Raw genomic sequence first — 19,864 nt, 5'->3', positions numbered from 1 at the left:
TTAAAAAGTTATAAAAATGAACTGGCTCTGTATCAATATGGGTGAATACAACCATTCACATGAGATGAGTCTGCACACAAACAATGGTGTGTTATGTTGATTAAACTTGTAAGAAAGAATATCACTGCCCTCTGTCCACATGGTGTTCATCATAAACTGAACTATTTCATGCTGTTTAAATTCTGGACAGTTACTGGAGAATACTTTATTTTACAGCTGTTAAATTAAGTTCAGTTTTATTGTCTTAATAGGTAAGTTTGTTTTTTTTGGGGGGGGGGGGGGGGTTTACAGAGACACCTTGAAATAACATTAAAAACACATCACTAAGAACAAACGTATTACAAATATGAACTATAGCAGCAAGAAACTTACTGTAAAAAAAAAAAAAAATCATATAGATTGATTCAAGTGATAACTGCTCACTCAATTTAAATCTGTGTATGTAAAGTTGAACTTCTTTGTAAAATGAATAGCCAATGAGGATTTGAACCGGTGGCTTCATGCTGTTGATTTCTTCAGCATCTGACCTGATTGCACAACTGAGAACGAATTAAAGAATTTTAACAAGTGGACTGTCACAGTTAACAATAAGGGGGACAGTCCGCACAATGCACATGCAACAGTGTTAATTCTTTTCTTTTGTTGAAAAAGGGCCATTTATTTCTATAAAACTGGTTGGCCACATTAGGTTTTGTATACTTGATGCCTTAAAAAAATTGGCAATTGTATTTATAATAATCAATATCTAAAGATGTTTTTAAACAAACACAATTTGTCCATTGAAGGAAATTGCAACAATAGATAAAAACGGAAAGGGGATTTTATATAATTTATTACGTCAATGGAAAAATAAAAACACAACATACTTATATAATTATATATACAGACACAGTGCATCCAGAAAGTATTCACAGCACATCACTTTTTCCACATTTTGTTATGTTACAGCCTTATTCCAAAATGGATTAAATTCATTTTTTTCTTTGGAATTCTACATACAACACCCCATAATGACAACATGAAAAAAGTTTACCTGAGGTTTTTGCAAATTTATTAAAAATAAAAAAAAATGAGAAAGCACATGTACATAAGTATTCACAGCCTTTGCTGTGAAGCTCAAAATTGAGCTCTGGTGCATCCTGTTTCCCCTGATCATCCTTGAGATGTTTCTGCAGCTTAATTGGAGTCCACCTGTGGTAAATTCAGTTGACTGGACATGATTTGGAAAGGCACACACCTGTCTATATAAGGTCCTACAGTTGACAGTTCATGTCAGAGCACAAACCAAGCATGAAGTCAAAGGAGTTGTCTGTAGACCTCCGAGACAGGATTGTCTCGAGGCACAAATCTGGGGAAGGTTACAGAAACATTTCTGCTGCTTTAAAGGTTCCAATGAGCACAGTGGCCTCCATCATCTGTAAGTAGAAGAAGTTTGAAACCACCAGGACTCTTCCTAGAGCTGGCCGGCCATCTAAACTGAGCGATCGGGGGAGAAGGGCCTTAGTCAGGGGGTGACCAAGAACCCGATGGTCACTCTGTCAGAGCTCCAGAGGTCATCTGTGGAGAGAGGAGAACCTTCCAGAAGGACAACCATGTCTGCAGTAATCCACCAATCAGGCCTGTATGGTAGAGTGGCCAGACGGAAACCACTCCTTAGTAAAAGGCACATGGCAGCCCGCCTGGAGTTTGCCAAAAGGCACCTGAAGGACTCTCAGACCATGAGAAAGAAAATTCTCTGGTCTGATGAAACAAAGATTGAACTCTTTGGGTGTGAATGCCAGGTGTCATGTTTGGAGGAAACCTGGCACCATCCCTACAGTGAAGCATGGTGGTGGAAGCATCATGCTGTGGGGATGTTTTTCAGCGGCAGGGACTGGGAGACTAGTCAGGATAAGGGAAAGATGACTGCAGCAATGTACAGAGACATCCTGGATGAAAACCTGCTCCAGAGCACTCTTGACCTCAGGCTGGGGCGACGGTTCATCTTTCAGCAGGACAACGACCCTAAGCACACAGCCAAGATATCAAAGGAGTGGCTTCAGGACAACTCTGTGAATGTCCTCGAGTGGCCCAGCCAGAGCCCAGACTTGAATCAGATAGAACATCTCTGGAGAGATCTTAAAATGGCTGTGCACCGACGCTTCCCATCCAACCTGATGGAGCTTGAGAGGTGCTGCAAAGAGGAATGGGCGAAACTGGCCAAGGGTAGGTGTGCCAAGCTTGTGGCATCATATTCAAAAAGACTTGAGGCTGTAATTGCTGCCAAAGGTGCATCGACAAAGTATTGAGCAAAAGCTGTGAATACTTATGTACATGGGATTTCTCAGTTTTTTTATTTTTAATAAATTTGCAAAAACCTCAAGTAAACTTTTTTCACGTTGTCATTATGGGGTGTTGTGTGTAGAATTCTGAGGAAAAAATGAATTTAATCCATTTTGGAATAAGGCTGTAACATAACAAAATGTGGAAAAAGTGATGCGCTGTGAATACTTTCTGGATGCACTGTATACACGTACACAGACAGTACAGTACCTGCCAAATAATACAAAGAGTGCACAGCATGTGTTTTGGGGCTCATCAGGTGTGCACACCTAAGCTTCCTCTTACGGCGATCGAACATTGGACATCAACGTTACGCCACAAAGGCTGCTTCGTTTATTTTACAGGATGAATATTTTCATTATGGTCAACTAATGTGGAACTAAAATGTATATACCGTAATGTCAGGTTGTACTGCATGCACAGTTCCGATCGGGCCGTGCCGTAAAGTGTATTTTTTAATGTTTTTTTTATTAAGCACATGCGATGTGTATCACTACCTGGTTCCCGTTGGCGGCTCGATCTGCGTGCGCGTGCGTATTGAAAGGTTACGTCATCACACACTTTACGGTGCTGCCCAATCTGTTTAACGCATGCGTGAACACTTTACGGTAGTGATGGGCGGAGTGAAGCCTCATGAAGCATCAACACGTTTGAAGCAATTGTGTCGGAAATCGTATCGAAGCTTCGAAGCATTTGACACTCACCTCTCTAGGGACACCTCCTGGCCATTTTTATTAACAGCACATTTTAACAGTAAACTCTTAGAGCATTGTGGACGAATACCGAATCTCTATGAAGTTGTGATATACACCTTTGAAGTCAAAAATTATAATTGGCAATAATGTCAATCATTGTAAATCGACATACGCTTAGCAAGTAATTATTCTGCAGTAATCGGATCAACGTTGACTAGTTATGTTAGGCGCTAGCACGGATTACTGTTGTTTAGAAGTAAATGTATGCATAACGGTGGCTTGAACAATTATGCCAGTCGGACAGCGCCAGGTCTCGTGTTCAATAACAAACCTGGTCAGCATCTGTCTGGGGATTGCAGATTGCCGTTGCCTGGTGCGTTTGATTGATAGTTCCGATTATGCGGCAATGCTCCTTGAAAACCTGGTTGGTGTTAGACTTCTAATCGGGAATTTAATCTGCATAATGATAGATAGATAGATAGATAGATAGATAGATAGATAGATAGATAGATAGATAGATAGATACTTTATTAATCCCGATGGGAAATTCACATTCTTCAGCAGCAGCATACTGATACAATAAATAATATTAAATTAAAGAATGATAATAATACAGGTGAAAAAAACAGACAATAACTATGTATAATGTTAAATATTAACGTTTACCCCCCCGGTGGAATTAAAGAGTCGCATAGTTTGGGGGAGGAACGATCTCCTCAATCTGTCTGTGGAGCAGGACAGTGACAGCAGTCTGTCGCTGAAGCTGCTCCTCTGTCTGGAGATGACACTATTTAGTGGATGCAGTGGATTCTCCATAATTGATAGGAGCCTGCTGAGCGCCCTTCGCTCTGCCACAGATGTTAAACTGTCCAGCTCCATGCCAACAATAGAGCTTGCCTTCCTCACCAGTTTGTCCAGGCGTGAGGCGTCTTTCCTCTTAATTCTGCCTCCCCAGCACACCACTGCGTAGAAGAGGGTGCTCGCCACAACTGTTTGATAGAACATCTGCAGCATCTTATTGCAGATGTTGAAGGAAGCCAGCCTTCTAAGGAAGTATAACCGGCTTTGTCCTTTCTTGCACAGCGCATCAGTATTGGCAGTCCAGTCTAATTTATCATCCAGCTGCACTCCCAGATATTTATAGGTCTGCACCATCTGCACACAGTCACCTTTGATCATCACTGGGTCTATGAGGGGTCTGGGCCTCCTAAAATCCACCACCAGCTCCTTGGTTTTGCTGGTGTTCAGGTGTAGGTGGTTTGAGTCGGACCATTTAACAAAGTCATTGATTAGGTCCCTATACTCCTCCTCCAGCCCATTCCTGATACAGCCCACGATAGCAGTGTCATCAGCGAACTTTTGCACATGGCAGGACTCCGAGTTGTATTGGAAGTCCGATGTATATAGGCTGAACAGGACCGGAGAAAGTACAGTCCCTTGTGGCGCTCCTGTGTTGCTGACCACAATGTCAGACGTGCAGTTCCCAAGACGCACATACTGAGGTCTGTCTTTAAGATAGTCCACGATCCATGCCACTAGGTATGAATCTAATCCCATCTCTGTCAGCTTGTCCCTAAGGAGCAGAGGTTGGATTGTGTTGAAGGCGCTAGAGAAGTCTAGAAACATAATTCTTACAGCACCACTGCCTCTGTCCAAGTGAGAGAGGAATCGGTGTAGCATATAGATGATGGCATCTTCCGCTCCCACCTTCTCCTGATATGCAAACTGCAGAGGGTCAAGGGCGTGTTGAACCTGTGGCCTAAGGTGGTGAAGCAGCAGCCTCTCCATGGTCTTCATCACATGTGATGTCAGAGCAACAGGCCGAAAGTCATTCAGCTCACTAGGACGTGATACCTTTGGGACTGGGGTGATACAAGATGTTTTCCAAAGCCTCGGGACTCTCCCCTGTTCCAGGCTCAGGTTGAAGATGCGCTGTAGAGGACCCCCCAGCTCCGATGCACAGACCTTCAGCAGTCGTGGCGATACTCCATCTGGACCCGCTGCTTTTGCTGGCACGAAGTCTCCTCAGCTCTCTGCTCACTTGCGCTGTTGTTATTATGGGTGGGGATGTTTTTCCTATGCTGGTATCAGCAGAAGGATGTGTGGAGGGTGCAGTACTCCGAGGTGAGAGTGAGAGTGGGTTAGGGTGGTCAAACCTGTTAAAAAAGTTGTTCATTTGGTTTGCTCTCTTCACGTCTCTCTCAATGGTGGTACCCCGCTTCGAGCTGCAGCCAATGATGATCTTCATCCCATCCCACACTTCCTTCATGCTGTTATTCTGCAACTTCTGCTCCAGCTTTCTCCTGTACTGCTCCTTCGCCACCCTGAGTTGGACTCGGAGTTCCTTCTGCACGCGCTTGAGCTCATGCTGATCACCGTCTTTAAAAGCCCTTTTCTTCTGATTCAAAAGGCCCTTGATGTCACTTGTAATCCATGGCTTGTTGTTAGCTTAGCAGCATACAGTTCTTACTGGAACTACAATGTCCATACAGAAGTTGATGTAGTCAGTGGTGCAGTCAACAACTTCCTCAGTGTTCTCACTATGAGATCCCTGCAGGATATCCCAGTCTGTAGTTCCAAAACATTCTCTCAGAGTATTCTCAGCCTCCAGGGTCCACTTCCTGAATGATCGTGTGGTTACAGGTAGGACTCTCACTTTTGGTTTATAGTGAGGCTGAAGCTGAACCAGGTTATGATCTCCTTTCCCAAGCGCAGGCAGCGGGGTGGCGCTGTATGCGTCTTTAACGTTTGCATACAGTAAATCAATAGTCTTATTTTCCCCGGGTGTTACAGTCCACATACTGGGAGAATGCAGGCAATGTTTTGTCCAGCGTCACATGGGTTAAAGTCTCCAGCGATTAGCACAAGCGCCTCAGGGGTGCTGCGTTTGTAACTTAGCAACAGCAGAATGGATGATGTCACTCGCTGACTCCACGTCTGCCCGAGGAGGAATGTATACAATAACAACAATGACATGTCCAAACTCTCTGGGCAAATAGTAGGGACGTAAACTTACGGCCAACAGTTCGATGTCCCTGCAGCAAGTGGAGATTTTGACGTTAACATGTCCAGAGTTACACCACCGTGTATTAACATAGAGAGCGAGTCCTCCTCCTTTGTGCTTACCACAGGTACTTGCATCTCTGTCCGCTCTAACTGTGCTAAACCCGGATAGCTCCACGTTGGCATCTGGGATGGTGTTATTTAGCCACGTTTCGCAGAAACACAACAAACTGCATTCTCTGTAGGTCCTTACATTTTTCACCAGCGCAGCCAGTTCGTCGATCTTATTTGAGATTGAGTTCACATTCCCCAGAATCACAGAAGGCACAGAAGGCTTGAAACGCCACTTTCTCGCAAGCCGCTTCTTTTTTAGCTTAGTGCCGGCTCTGCTGCCACGATACCGCCTTCTTACCTCGTCGGGTAAATATGGAACCACACCGGCACTGGAATTTGTTCTCAGCGCCCGAAGTTGAGTACTTGAATAGGCGAGTCTCGGCGTGTTAAAATCCATGCCCACGTTGTAAAAGTAAGTGTGTCCAGGGATGGAATCCACATAAAATAAAGTGGTAGGAGTGATCAATAAATAAAAATAGAAAAATAAAAAGTAGAAAAGTACACATACACATACAGTCATACACGGAGCTGCTGAAAAGGCTGCCACTCACGGCGGCGCCGGATGCAATCTCTCTATATATATGTACATTCATATTCTAATTCCAATGTAAAACCAGCATATATCAGTTTTTGAATTAAACTCTTCAACCAAACTAGACTACACCTCGTGGAAATGCGATTGGTCCATCACTAACTGTCACTAAATTTTGCAATAACTATACTGATACGAACTGGCGCTACACATCCACATCATCACGTGCATTGGAAATGAGACGCTGAGCTTTTGACGCACAAATGTTTCAAAACGACACCTTGAAGCTTGTTTAAAAGTGCACGTGAGATGATGAAGGGGAGGTAAAGCAAATGTCACTGAGATATGTCGTGTGTTTACTTTTATCAGCACTGTCAATTACTTCACCCCATGTTAGCCTTGTTAATGACGACGCTGTAGACTCTTCATCGATTGATACAGACGCCGGCATGAAGATCTACTAATGCACTGGAAACAAAGAGCAGGCAGCTACCCATATTTATAGTAATTTCAAAAAAAAATCTGTCTTTGCCAGAAACATTTATTCTTGTTTACGGTAAGAGCAGCCCATACTAATCATTCATCTCGAAGCATGCGCAAATAAGACTTGATACACGTATATCACCTAACGTTCAAAGTACAAGACCTGCAGTTTACATATTGTAACATAATATAGCTAATACAACTAATGAAACCCTCTACGTTAGCTAGATCTACCATTTCATCATACACATGAAACAAGACACATATTTTCATTAGATACATCTTTATCACACTGCTGCCTCACAGTAAGGAGACCCGGGTTAATTTCCCGGCTCCTCCCTGCGTGGTGTTTGCATGTTTTCCTCGTGTTTGCGTGGGTTTCCTTCGGGTGCTCCGGTTTCTTCCCACAGTCCAAAGACATGCAGGTGAGGTGCATTGGAGATCCTAACATGTCCCTAGTGTGTGCTTGGTGTATGTGTGTGTCCTGCGGTGGGCTGGCATGCTGCCGGGGATTTGTTCCTGCCTTGTGCTCTGTGCTGGCTGGGATTGGCTCCAGCAGACCCCCGTGACCCTGTGTTTAGATATAGCAGGTTGGACAATGACTGACTGACTGACAGACATATTGAACATTAATGCAGTAATTATAGCAATAATAATGAACCTGAGGAAGAAAAGGAATATTTATGAGAAGGGACAGAAACAGTGATATCGTAGCAAACAGTATAAAAACAACATATAACACAGTAAATAGAACATATAGAATATCAAACAAGATATTACACTTCACCAGCAACCACCCGGTATCTCATAAACGGAGCTGTGTTAAAACTCTATTCAGAAGAGTCCACACCCACTGTAATACGAAGGAAACAAAAATGAATGAATAACTTCAAACGGATACTCAAAAACATTCATTAATCGGAGCTTACACAGAAGACGCCAAAAAACTCAGCAAACAATTGAACTGAATCAGAACCCCCACCCCACCTGGCACTCACTCCCTTATCACCACAATGTGTCAGAAGGTACAGCGGGCATCCTGGCCAAGTCAGGTGTCAGAATAGTGCACAAGTCAAATCAAGTCAAGTCAACTTTATTTATAAAGCACTTTACATACAACAGCCGCTGACCAAAGTAAACCCACGAACAATCTGCGCACGGTCCTCTTTAATGCTAAAAACAAGAAATCGACAGCAGAAACACGAAACGCAGTTTATAGTATTCCACGCAGTTCTTGCTCAGCAGTATACATAGGACAAACTTCAAAAAGAATCGCAACACGTATACAGGAACATCGCAACGCCATCAGAAGAAAGGACTCACTTTCATTGATCTACACGCATACTAAATCAACAGGACATACATTTAACTGGGACAAGTCAAATTTAAGGCCAGTACTAAAAGTGGCAGAGAGCTGGCCGAATCTTGGCTATCAAATGAGAACGCCATCAACAGACACTTGGACGTAAATCCAGCATATGTAAACTTAATAATAATTCATTACATTTATATAGCGCTTTTCTTAGTACTCAAAGCGCTATCCACACAGGGAGGAACCAAACCCACAATCTTCCACAGTCTCCTTACTGCAAAGCAGAAGCACTACCATTGCGCCACCTGTGAGGACACAGAAGAAGAACATGTTCATAATAAATAAACTGTACACCCAATACCCCCCCCCCCCCCCATCACACTGATTTAGCCACCCCCCATCCACATAATGTTTTGCTATATATTGCCTTTGATTCTTGCAAGTCTAAGCATTATCCTCTGATGAAGACCCCTGGCAGGGGTTGAAAGCTCAGGAATAAAAACTACTTTATGATACATGATACATTTTTTCTCCCTTTGTGGATCTCCAGCTGCAAATATATATATATATATACAGTAATCCCTCACCCCCGCGATAGGTGAAAATCCGCGAAGTAGCGACCTATATTTATTTTATTATTTATACATATTTTAAGGCTTTATAAACCCTTTCCATACTCTTATAAACCTTTCTCACTCTCTTGTTAACCTTTCCCACGCTCTTATAAACACTTCCTATGCTCTTAAACACTTTCTACATTCTTAAACACCTCAGACCAACACTGCACACTGCACGCAGCGATCAGACGTCAATGTGTCTGCAGTTGCTTTGTGAAGGGGGCAGATGAACTCATGCTGATCAGAAATGGACTTTGTGCTGCTTCTGCCAAAATGACTGCTTGTCGCTCTGTGTGTTCGGAAGGAGGAGGAGGAGGAGGAGTGTGTGTGTGTGTGTGTGTGTGAGAGAGCTGAGTGCACCTTCGCTCACACCCCCCCTCCCCGGAGGAGAAGCACGCTCCTGCCACTTCGCATTGTCAAGGGGGTAGGGAGCAGAATGAACGCTAAGGAGAAGTGGACTTTGTGCTGGCTTTGTGCTGCTTGTCGCTCTGCGTGTCAATAATTTAAAAGCCTGTACATCACCAATTTTCCTGTCTCACTGTCTTGTCTTGCGTGAAGTTAAAATGTTTTATAATAGTGAGATGTTACTCATATCCTTAGCCCGACATTCACATATCATATGTGTTAACAAAGTGTGTTTTATAAGTTTACATGTGTTTAAAGCATGTGGGATGGGTATTTTAAGGCTTAAACTATAAAAATGTTTATTTATATGGTCTTTCTATATCGCGGATTTTCTCCTGTTGCTGATGGGTCTGGAACATAACTTCCGCGATAGGCAGGCAATCACTTGTATTTAAAACCCGCGAAGTCGTGAATCCGCGAAAAGTGAACCGCGAAGTAGCGGTACAATCATATATATGTTGATTTCTATATTCAGTGAATACACGCATAACACTGTTCACTATAGAAGTGAGGCAGTGCAACACAGAGACTGGAATATTTATGAGAACAGCCAGAGTATTATGGTGAAGGAAGTGTTTTGAACCATATTAGTACAGCTGTTCTTATGCATTCTAATAGTCAGCATTTTAATATGCAAAATTTGTCATTTTATAGTTTGACACTAAGTAATGTACTGCACAATAATTTCAGTTGTGTTGATGATCCAGAAAGATTTGTTTCACCAATCACAACTCTGTTGAAATTTTGTAACCTGGTGGTGGAATATGCAGTGTAATGTAATTAATATAACTTCCTAACTCTCGGGTCAAAGCAGTAAGCTGACATGAGGAATGGAAATGTCCCGCCCCCATGCATTGCGGTTCGAAGCAATGAGCAGACATGCGTAGTACTGAGATTGCATCCTGATGGGGTGCCGAAGCCTCAGACATGCTGAGTACTGAGATCGTGACGGGACACCGAAGCCTCTGACATACGCACTAGGTTAACTGAGGCTTCGAAGCCTCGAACAGATTCGAAGCCTCAGACATGCGTAGTACTACTGAGATTGCGTCATGACGGGCTTCAAACGGGGATTTGAAGCCTCAGACATGCGTAGTACTGAGCTCATGACGTGGCGCCGAAGTCTCAGACATGCACACTGGGTTAACTGAGGCTTCGAAGCGTCGAGCAGATTCGAAGCCTCAGACATGCGCACTGGGGTAACTGAGGCTTCGAAGCCTCGAGCAGATTTGAAGCCTCAGACATGCGTAGTACTACTGAGATTGCGTCATGACAGGCTTCGAACGGGGATTTGAAGCCTCAGACATGCGTAGTACTACTGAGATTACGTCATGACGGGCTTCAAACGGGGATTTGAAGCCTCAGACATGCGTAGTACTGAGCTCATGACGGAGCTCTGAAGCCTCAGACATGCGTAGTACTGAGCTCATGACGGCGCTCTGAAGCCTCAGACATGCGTAGTACAGAGATTGGATCATGATAGGGCTTCGAGGTCTCGAGACATGGTTACTGAATCTTTGTGAAGCCTCAGCACACTCAAAGGCATTGACCTCTATATTTTGAGAGTCTATCTGACACTTAACTCTCTAGTTATATTTTATAATTCGTATTGACATTACACACTTCACTTAATATAGTTAAACTACAATTCAGGTAGTTGCTGAGAAGTAAATATTGTTCTTGTGGTTTGCTGTGATTTCCTTTGTCTGATACATAGTGTCAAAGATATATTGTCATATATCAACTTTATATATATAAAAAGATTAGGTAAATCGTGCAACCTTTTTATGGAACGCTTAATTTTGTTCAAAACCGTACGTCATATAGTATACATCTATAAATATAATTTTTTTGTCTTCATTAGGAGAATACAACAATGATACTCTCGTGTCAATTAAACCAATTTAACGTGCATATGTCAAACAACATATTTCCACATCCGCGGCAGTAAGAACAGTAGTAGTAGTTCAGTTGTGCGAAGCTCGTTGATTATCCTGATTAGGTGGCTCAATGGTATCGCAACTGTCTCTCGGTAAAAACACCAGCGGTTCGCGTCGTCGATCCTCCACTTGTGAAAGGTTTTTTTCAATTCCTCCATTTAACAATATTTTGGGCTTGGACGGATAGCGAGCGAATCGAGCTGTCGAGGGAAGATTGGGCCGCCGTAGACGGGCAGGGGGCACACGTCCCTAATTATATTGTGTATGTAAAGAGTTTCACTGTAAAACGTAATAAGCTTCATATTTGTGTGTTTGGAGACCCTGGTGTCGTACTGAATTTGTATTGTAGAAAAACAAACTACTGTGCAGCATGCCTAAATGTGTCTTTTCGTTTCTGATCGCTATACGGCACTACCAATTTAAGACAATTCGCTCTAAACAGTTTCAGCCAATCAGCGCCTTCTAAACATGCAGAATGACAGTGTGAACCTTTATTGTAGCGGCGCAGCATCTTCGTTTCAGTCAGTCATTGTCCTGTTAGACTATTTACTGTTAAGTGCTGCTTGAGGTAGCGTTTATAGTACAACAGGTAGCCTACGTAGTTCTTAAATTGGTATTGAAATGCACACACAAGTCCCCTAAATTATTTATTGAAATGCCTACATTTACAGTGTCCGTTTTAGGAAATCGTAGTTTTTACTTGTTCCCGTTATTAGGAATTACAATTTCTCAGTGTCATATATTATTCGCTACTACTCGCGAGTCCCGCATCATTGAGATTCTGATTTATATTCGGTATAAGCAATTTTTTAAAAGGAGCGTTCATTGAACTGACTATAGCAGACTTGTCATCTTCTTAAAATGACTTTATTGATTTGATGTTGACAATCATAAGGTCAAAAACCAAGGAGGCGATGAGTTTGCACGGACTGTGCTGTTTCTTTTTTTTTTGTGACATCGCATCAGTACAGAGTGCATGATGTTAACAATGCATTCTGTCCTAAATGGCAGCGCATACGCTTTTTTATATTTCCTAAAGGCCAATGTGTCTCAGTTTGCTCATTAATATATTTTGACAGTGTATTTTAGTGAGAATGATTATAAACATATTACCCATGTTCATTTCCCATGTAGATATGTAACGTTTGGTGAGAATAAATAAAAAGTAACAACACATATAATAGTTATGTTGCATTGTTTATGATTAACAAAATTCATAGTTTATCTGAAATGTTCTACTTATACAGTCGATTTATTCCACTTCTGAAGGTGTACATTGTCGGTATTCTCCATTGCAATTGCCCCAGAGTGTAAGGTGTGCCAGTGCAACTGAAGGGTGGCAGACGAGCTCACGTAATGGTGACAAGGCACATCCTCACCCTGGTGCCGAGGCTCTTGTCATGAATATTCCCATCTTGTGCTTTTTCTCGTTCCTGCCAGTTTACTATTATTATTGGACACGTATGTAGAGGGAATGTGTGTCTTATTTTATGTCTATGAAAGGAAGGACGGTAAAGCCTTGAATGACACTGAGTGTTGATACTTTGGGTGACACGACAGGTGAGGAGCAGGGAACATTAAATGTGACAGTGAATGCGGGGGATTGTGGGACTGGAAGATGGTTTAAGAATACAGAAACGACAAAAGCTTAGTCTTTCGATAATTTTATTTACATCAATGATTTACTCCGTTGAGCTGCAGTTCGGAAGATTACTTATTTACCCCCCCGGCGCAGCCTTTGATAAGATGCATTCAGAAGGAAAGGATGTTGCTGACAAAGTCAGGTGCTTTTTTTGAAAGTTTGGCTCCAGATGTGCTTATCCAGCTGCTCCTTCTTGTCAGTACTTGAGTGATCTTTATATTCACCTCTGGATGAATTCGCAAAGTTTCTTTACAACGTTTTTGTCTCATTAACGCAGAACTCCCGAAGCTTTCCTAAAATTGCAGAAGACAGTTGTGATTAGTTATGCAGCACATGCTTTTACTCACATTGCTTTTTGGAAATCAGTAATACAAATCAGCTACAGATCTGGGAATCACTGAATAGTAAAAACGTTTAATGAGAGTGTCTTGCGCATATACTGGTGTAATGACCACGTCGGCTTTAGTGAAGCGTTTCTTAACCTCTCTGATATGATCGACATGGCGTAGAGTAGATTCTGGATTGTTATAATACGTGCTACCTTACGCAAAATATGCTCATTAATTTGTTACAGATTCTAGGTGGACACGATTCCACAGCAAGGAAAAAGGTGCCCCATGTAAATCGTTCATAATGTCTCCAAAATATATTTGTTAACTTTCAGACAAGTACTACTTACCTGTTTTATACAAAATCCTTATTTCAACATATGCGAGCCTAAATTAGGATTTGATCATGGGTTAGCGAACCTTTTCGCTGTAGCAAGAACAACTGCTTTTACGCTTTGAGCCAAAGCGCTTTAACAGACTAGTGAATGACCAAATCGACTGCTGACTGCACAGATATCAATGACGTCATTACGCAAGCGTGACTAAAATCACGTGACGGGCGCATTTGAAGCAAGCCTCGAAGCGGCGCTTCGAAAGCTCGACACAGTATCGAAACCTAAGTATCGAGCGGCCCATCACTACTGGTGAGCCTCCAGCAAACTTTGGATATTTGAATCGGTCGAGTATTCTATAAACGTGGAGTTCGAGACTTTTGACATGGAGCGCAGACTTTCCTGCAGCATCTTACAAGAGCACTTCGCTTCTTTAAAAGCGTCAATGGATGCTGCATTATTAACGTTCACGAATTCTGTGGACAACAGATTTGCAGACATTCTGTTGGAAATGTCCGGAAAGGAAATGGAAATCGAAAGTCTGAAGCTTCAGCTGCACGTGTCCAGGAGTGAAGTGAAGTCCATGCTGAAAAACCAGCGCTCCGCTGACTTTAACTTCGCGAGGTCCGTAACAGGCGGACAAACAGCGGGCGGTAAGGCGACGAATTCACGGCACGGCTTGATTCGGCCCGTAGAGTCAGACGACATCCAATGCGGACTACCAGCTACCGCCGTCAGTCCCTCACTTCCTAAAAACTACCGGGATTTACCGCAGTCGATGCCTGGATGGAGTGCTTCTGTGACCAACTGTGGCACGGCAATTGTGGGTAAGCTTGGAACATTTTACGGATTATGCAGTACAAGATGCGCCAGTTCTTTTTGTTTTGGAATAACACTTGATTTGATTTGAACTTAGTTTTTGTAAAAATAAGTATTGTTTGCTTTTAATAAATTCAATTTAATGTTAAAAAAGAATCGGCATTATTCCAAAGGGTAACTTGTACAGAATTCCACAACACAGCAAAATAAATAACGAGGGTAAATCAAATAGTAAAAGCAATTAAAATTTTAAACGGATAAAAGCTGGCACAATACTGTGCGTTCGCGGTGGTTTATGGGAATACTGCACGTTCGCGGTGGTTTATGGGTAGTTCGAACACGTACCGTAGTGATGGGCGGAGTGAAGCCTCACGATGCATCAACATCCATCCATCCATCCATTTTCCAACCCGCTGAATCCGAACACAGGGTCACGGGGGTCTGCTGGAGCCAATCCCAGCCAACACAGGGCACGAGGCAGGGAACCAATCCTGGGCAGGGTGCCAACCCACCGCAGGACACACACAAACACACCCACACACCAAGCACACACTAGGGCCAATTTAGAATCGCCAATCCACCTAACCTGCATGTCTTTGGACTGTGGGAGGAAACCGGAGCACCCGGAGGAAACCCACGCAGACACGGGGAGAACATGCAAACTCCACGCAGGGAGGACCCGGGAAGCGAACCCAGGTCCCCAGATCTCCCAACTGCGAGGCAGCAGTGCTACCCACTGCGCCACCGTGCCGCCCAATGCATCAACATGTTTGAAGCAATTGTGTCGGAAATCGTATCGAAGCTTCGAAGCAACTGACACTCACCTCTGTAGGGACACCTCCTGGCCATTTTCATTAACGTTACACAAACTTATGATCCACTTCAATGACGTCTGTTAAAACTCTTATTGCTTTTACTTTTTCGCTGCTACAGACAGACAACGATGAGAAGGGTTCGTTAGCAGCTTCTAGTGTCTGATGTCTAAAAAATATAAATATTACTAACGCCGACAGGCAGAATGCACTATACCAGGGGTAGGCAACGTCTGTCCTGGAGTGCCACAGTATGTGCAGGTTTTTGTTCCAACCCAGTTACTTAACAAGAACTCAATTATTGCTGATGAAGCACATATTGCTTAAGTGACATTTTAATGCTTCATTTTAATGGTCTCGCTTGTTAAGGTTCTCCAACCTTAATTGCTTATATCAATCTTAAACTGCTGCATTCAGTGTTTTAATTGCTCCTTATTAGCAATAAGATGTAAAACAGGGGTAGGCAATGTCGGTCCTGGTGAGCCGCAGTGGCTACAGGTTTTCATTCAACCCAATTGCTTAATTAGAAACCAATCATTGCCAATCTCAGACCTTATTTAATTTTATGGCTTGTTAGTCTGTGCAATGTAAGGCTTTTATATCGTAGATTTTTTTCCTTTCCAAGGATATCATCCAAATGATTTGAAGCCTAAAACAGATCATTTTCAGTCTGTCACATTTTTCTATTAAGTGTTTTATTAAATCAAACCGTGCATGATGAACACACACAGATGTAATTGGAAAAAAGCTAGCTGGAGAACTGCTGGCTGCTTAGTCTTTTACATCTTATTGCTAATAAGGAGCACTGAATGCAGCAGTTTAAGATTGAAATAAGCAATTAAGGTTGGAGAACCTTAACAAGCGAGACCACTAAAATGAAGCATTAAAATGTCACTTAAGCAATATGTGCTTCATCAGCAATAATTGAGTTCTCGTTAAGGAACTGGGTTGGAACAAAAACCTGCACATACTGTGGCACTCCAGGACCGACGTTGCCTACCCCTGCACTATACAATAGCAAGAGTTAAACAAAATAAGACGCCTTACTCATGGATTCCCGGCTCTTTCAATTAACAACAACAACAACAACATTTATTTATATAGCACATTTTCATACAAAAAGTAGCTCAAAGTGCTTTACATAATGAAGAAAAGAAGAATAAAAGACAAATAAGAAATTAAAATAAGACAACCTTAGTTAACATAAAAAGTAGTAAGGTCCGATGGCCAGGGTGGACAGAAAAAACAAAAAAAAAACTCCAGAAGGCTGGAGAAAAAAATAAAATCTGTAGGGGTTCCAGGCCACGAGACCGCCCAGTCCCCTTTGTGCATTCTACCTAACATAAATGAAATAGTCCTCTTTGTAGTTATTGTTCGCACGGAGTCACTTATTAAAATTAGTATTTACTTAGGACTGTATCATTATAATCGCTCCTGTTATTAGTATTATAATTAACCCTCATCTTTTCTTGAGATCACATTTAATAGCCTTAAATGTTTTCTTTGGTCTGACTTAATTAAAACGGAGTAGACAGAAAATAAAGGTTTATCCCTGTACTTTACCATGATCTAGGTAAGCACATTTGAGAAAGAAAAGTTGAAATCCTTAAATCACAGTTGTTATTCGATCAAGTATTAAAATATTTAATTTATTAATACTTTACAATACTTTTTTGGAGCTCAAAAGTAACGAGTTCGCTACGAAGAAAAGACGCCGTCAGTGGCTCAATTAACTAAGGTGGTTGCTTTTCAAATTCTGAGTGTAGTGCTAGCCCGAGTTCGATCCGAATTAACGACTCATAATAATTAATAATAATTAAAAAAATTAATCTCGAGTGAAATGTTTATAACCAATTTGAACTAAATAATTTTGAGAGATACTGTGAAAGGAGCGCATAAGAGATCTGTTCGGGAATCATCCCCACTTAGAATCGCCTTCAAAATGCGATGACTAATTGCGTAAGGCAGCTCACGTATTTACATTAATTCATCTTCTATTCATCGCCATTTAACGTCCATGAACCCCTCCATTGAATAAGGTGATAACAAACCCACTGTGGTAGATCAGGTTGAATTTGCTCCGCTGCACCAAACATTCAAAGGTGTCAATCCGGAGCACATCAGAGCGGCTGAGAGACACACATGGGACACTCCAAGGTGAGCAGTGCCTGGATCAAGGTCGGCATTAAAGATCCTCTTGAGTGCTGAGGCAACAAAAAGCAGCGGGATAAACACATCTGGACCTGCTGTTGAAAAAGCATTTGGTTATATCAGCAGCATCCCTCCCTCGTGAACACATCTTCAAGGTCCGGACAGGCAATCAGTAAAAAGTTGTCTTAGTCACAGCACTGTGCAATAATAAAACATTTCCTAAAACATATAGTTGTCCAGTCTGTATCATTCCTAAGCAATCTTCCAGTTATAGAGGCGCAATTCCAGTTACTAACACATTTACTGTGCATCTCTCCCCCCTACAACACTCAAAGTAAGAACACATTGCACCATATTAATTTAATATGTAAACATTTAAACCGCTAAACCCGCCATCAACAACTACAATAACAGTTGAAATCGTCACTGAAATATTTTTTTTTTTTGTTGTTATAGACATAAAACAAGACGGCCATTTCCATTTGATAGATCTTTACTAGTGTTCTCGCCTTCCTCGCTCTCAGTCCACGGTGGAATTTGCTGTTAAATGGGGGAAAAAAAAAGAAAAACACTCTTTTGGGTCTCAATTCACAATAGGTGGATGTGGGACCCGAACCCACGCAGGCCTTATTATGGAGCGGCAACGCTACCGCTGCACCACTACTGTTTTCAGCAGGGTGGATGTATATAATGTATGTTTTTTATGTATGTATGTAATGAAGACAAAAACAATTATATATAGATGTATACTATATGACATACGTTCAGTGTTGCATGAAAACGTTGCATGAGGCGAAGAATGGATATTTATGAGAGTATTATAGTGAGAGATGTGTTGTCACCCATATTACTAAAGCTCTTCTTTGCAGCATTATGCATTCTACAAGTCGGCATTTGTATGTTTTATAATTTATAATTTTTTGCCACAAACTATTATCGGGCACAATCATTTAACATGTATGGATCATCCACAAACATTCATTTCAATGGGAATTCTGTCGAGTTTTTAAACTCTGTTTATGCCATATGTACTTCAAACGGGAGCTTGAATGATTCGAAGCACTAAGCAGACATGCACACTGGAATTTGATAAGATGCATTCAGAAGGAAAGGATGTTGCTGACAAAGTCAGGTGCTTTTTTGAAAGTTTGGCTCCAGATGTGCTTATCCAGCTGCTCCTTCTTGTTAGTACTTGAGTGATCTTTATGTTCACCTCTGGATGAATTCGCAAAGTTTCTTTACAACTTTTTGTCTCATTAACGCAGAAATCCCGAGGCTTTCCTTAAATTGCAGAAGACACTGTTGATGGTGCCGATTCTGTTTTAAAGACAGTTGTGATTAGTTATGCAGCACACGCTTTTACTCACATTGCTTTTTGGGAAATCATAATACAAAATCAGCTACAGATCTGGGAATCACTGAATAGTAAAAACGTTTAATGAGAGTGTCTTGCGCATATACTGGTGTAAAGACCACGTCGGCTTTAGTGAAGCTTTTCTTAGCCTCTCTGATATGATCGACATGGGGTAGAATAGATTCTGGATTGTTATAATATGTGCTACCTTACGCAAAATATGCTCATTAATTTGTTACAGATTCTAGGTGGACACGATTCCCACACCAAGGAAAAAGGGTGCCCCATGTAAATCGTTCATAATGTCTCCAAAATACATTTAACTTACCGACAAGTACTACTTAACTGTTTCATACAAAATCCTTATTTCACCATATGCGAACCCCATTAGGATTTGAACTCGGGTTAGCGCACCTTATTGCTGTAGCACGGACAACTGCTTTTATGCTTTGAGCCAAAGCACTTTAGCAGACCAGTGAGTGACCAAATCGACTGCTCACTGCGCAGATATCAATGACGTCATTATGCTAGTGCGCCTCAAAATCACGTGACGGGCGCATTTGAAGAAAGCCTCGAAGCGGCGCTTCAAGCTCCAGTGCTTCGAAAGCTCAACACAGTGTCGAAACCTGAGTATCGAGCGACCCATCACTAACGCACAGTACTGCTACTCAAATGAACACGAGCACTCTGCTGAGGGACTGCACAGTTGTTGTTAATAATACGGTTACATTTTATTTATACATCACCTTTCCTATTTTTGAACAGTTTGCCATAGTGAGATTGTTTTGGGCAGAAGGAGTGAAACCCGCTGAAATTAACCAATCATTTTAGTTTGTCTTTGTGCTTCGTTTCAGCCATGTACAAAAGTCACATAATACGTGATGCAAGGCTGTATTTTATATCACAAAATTTGAAGGTGAAATTTATGTCATGAGTAGCGTTGGTCATGTTAGTAGACTAGTAATGAACAAATCCAAAATTTAACATTTGCTATTTTTGAGA

The 19,864-nt window shown here is 41.9% G+C and overlaps 1 protein-coding gene across 1 annotated transcript in view; it reads left to right on the top strand.

Moving 5' to 3' along the window:
* Window positions 1-19,864, top strand: part of LOC114662989 (uncharacterized) — a 63,932-nt gene that overhangs the window by 17,864 nt on the left and 26,204 nt on the right. Inside the window, exon 4 of the mRNA XM_028816747.2 lies at window positions 14,216-14,553. Within this exon, the coding sequence (XP_028672580.2) occupies window positions 14,216-14,553 (338 nt within the window). The remainder of the gene's footprint in view (window positions 1-14,215; window positions 14,554-19,864) is intronic.

This window comes from Erpetoichthys calabaricus, chromosome 12 (genome assembly GCF_900747795.2).
Source record: "Erpetoichthys calabaricus chromosome 12, fErpCal1.3, whole genome shotgun sequence".
NCBI lineage: Eukaryota > Metazoa > Chordata > Cladistia > Polypteriformes > Polypteridae > Erpetoichthys > Erpetoichthys calabaricus.
Note: the sequence above shows the minus strand (reverse complement) of the source record. Positions and strands in the feature narration are given on the sequence as shown.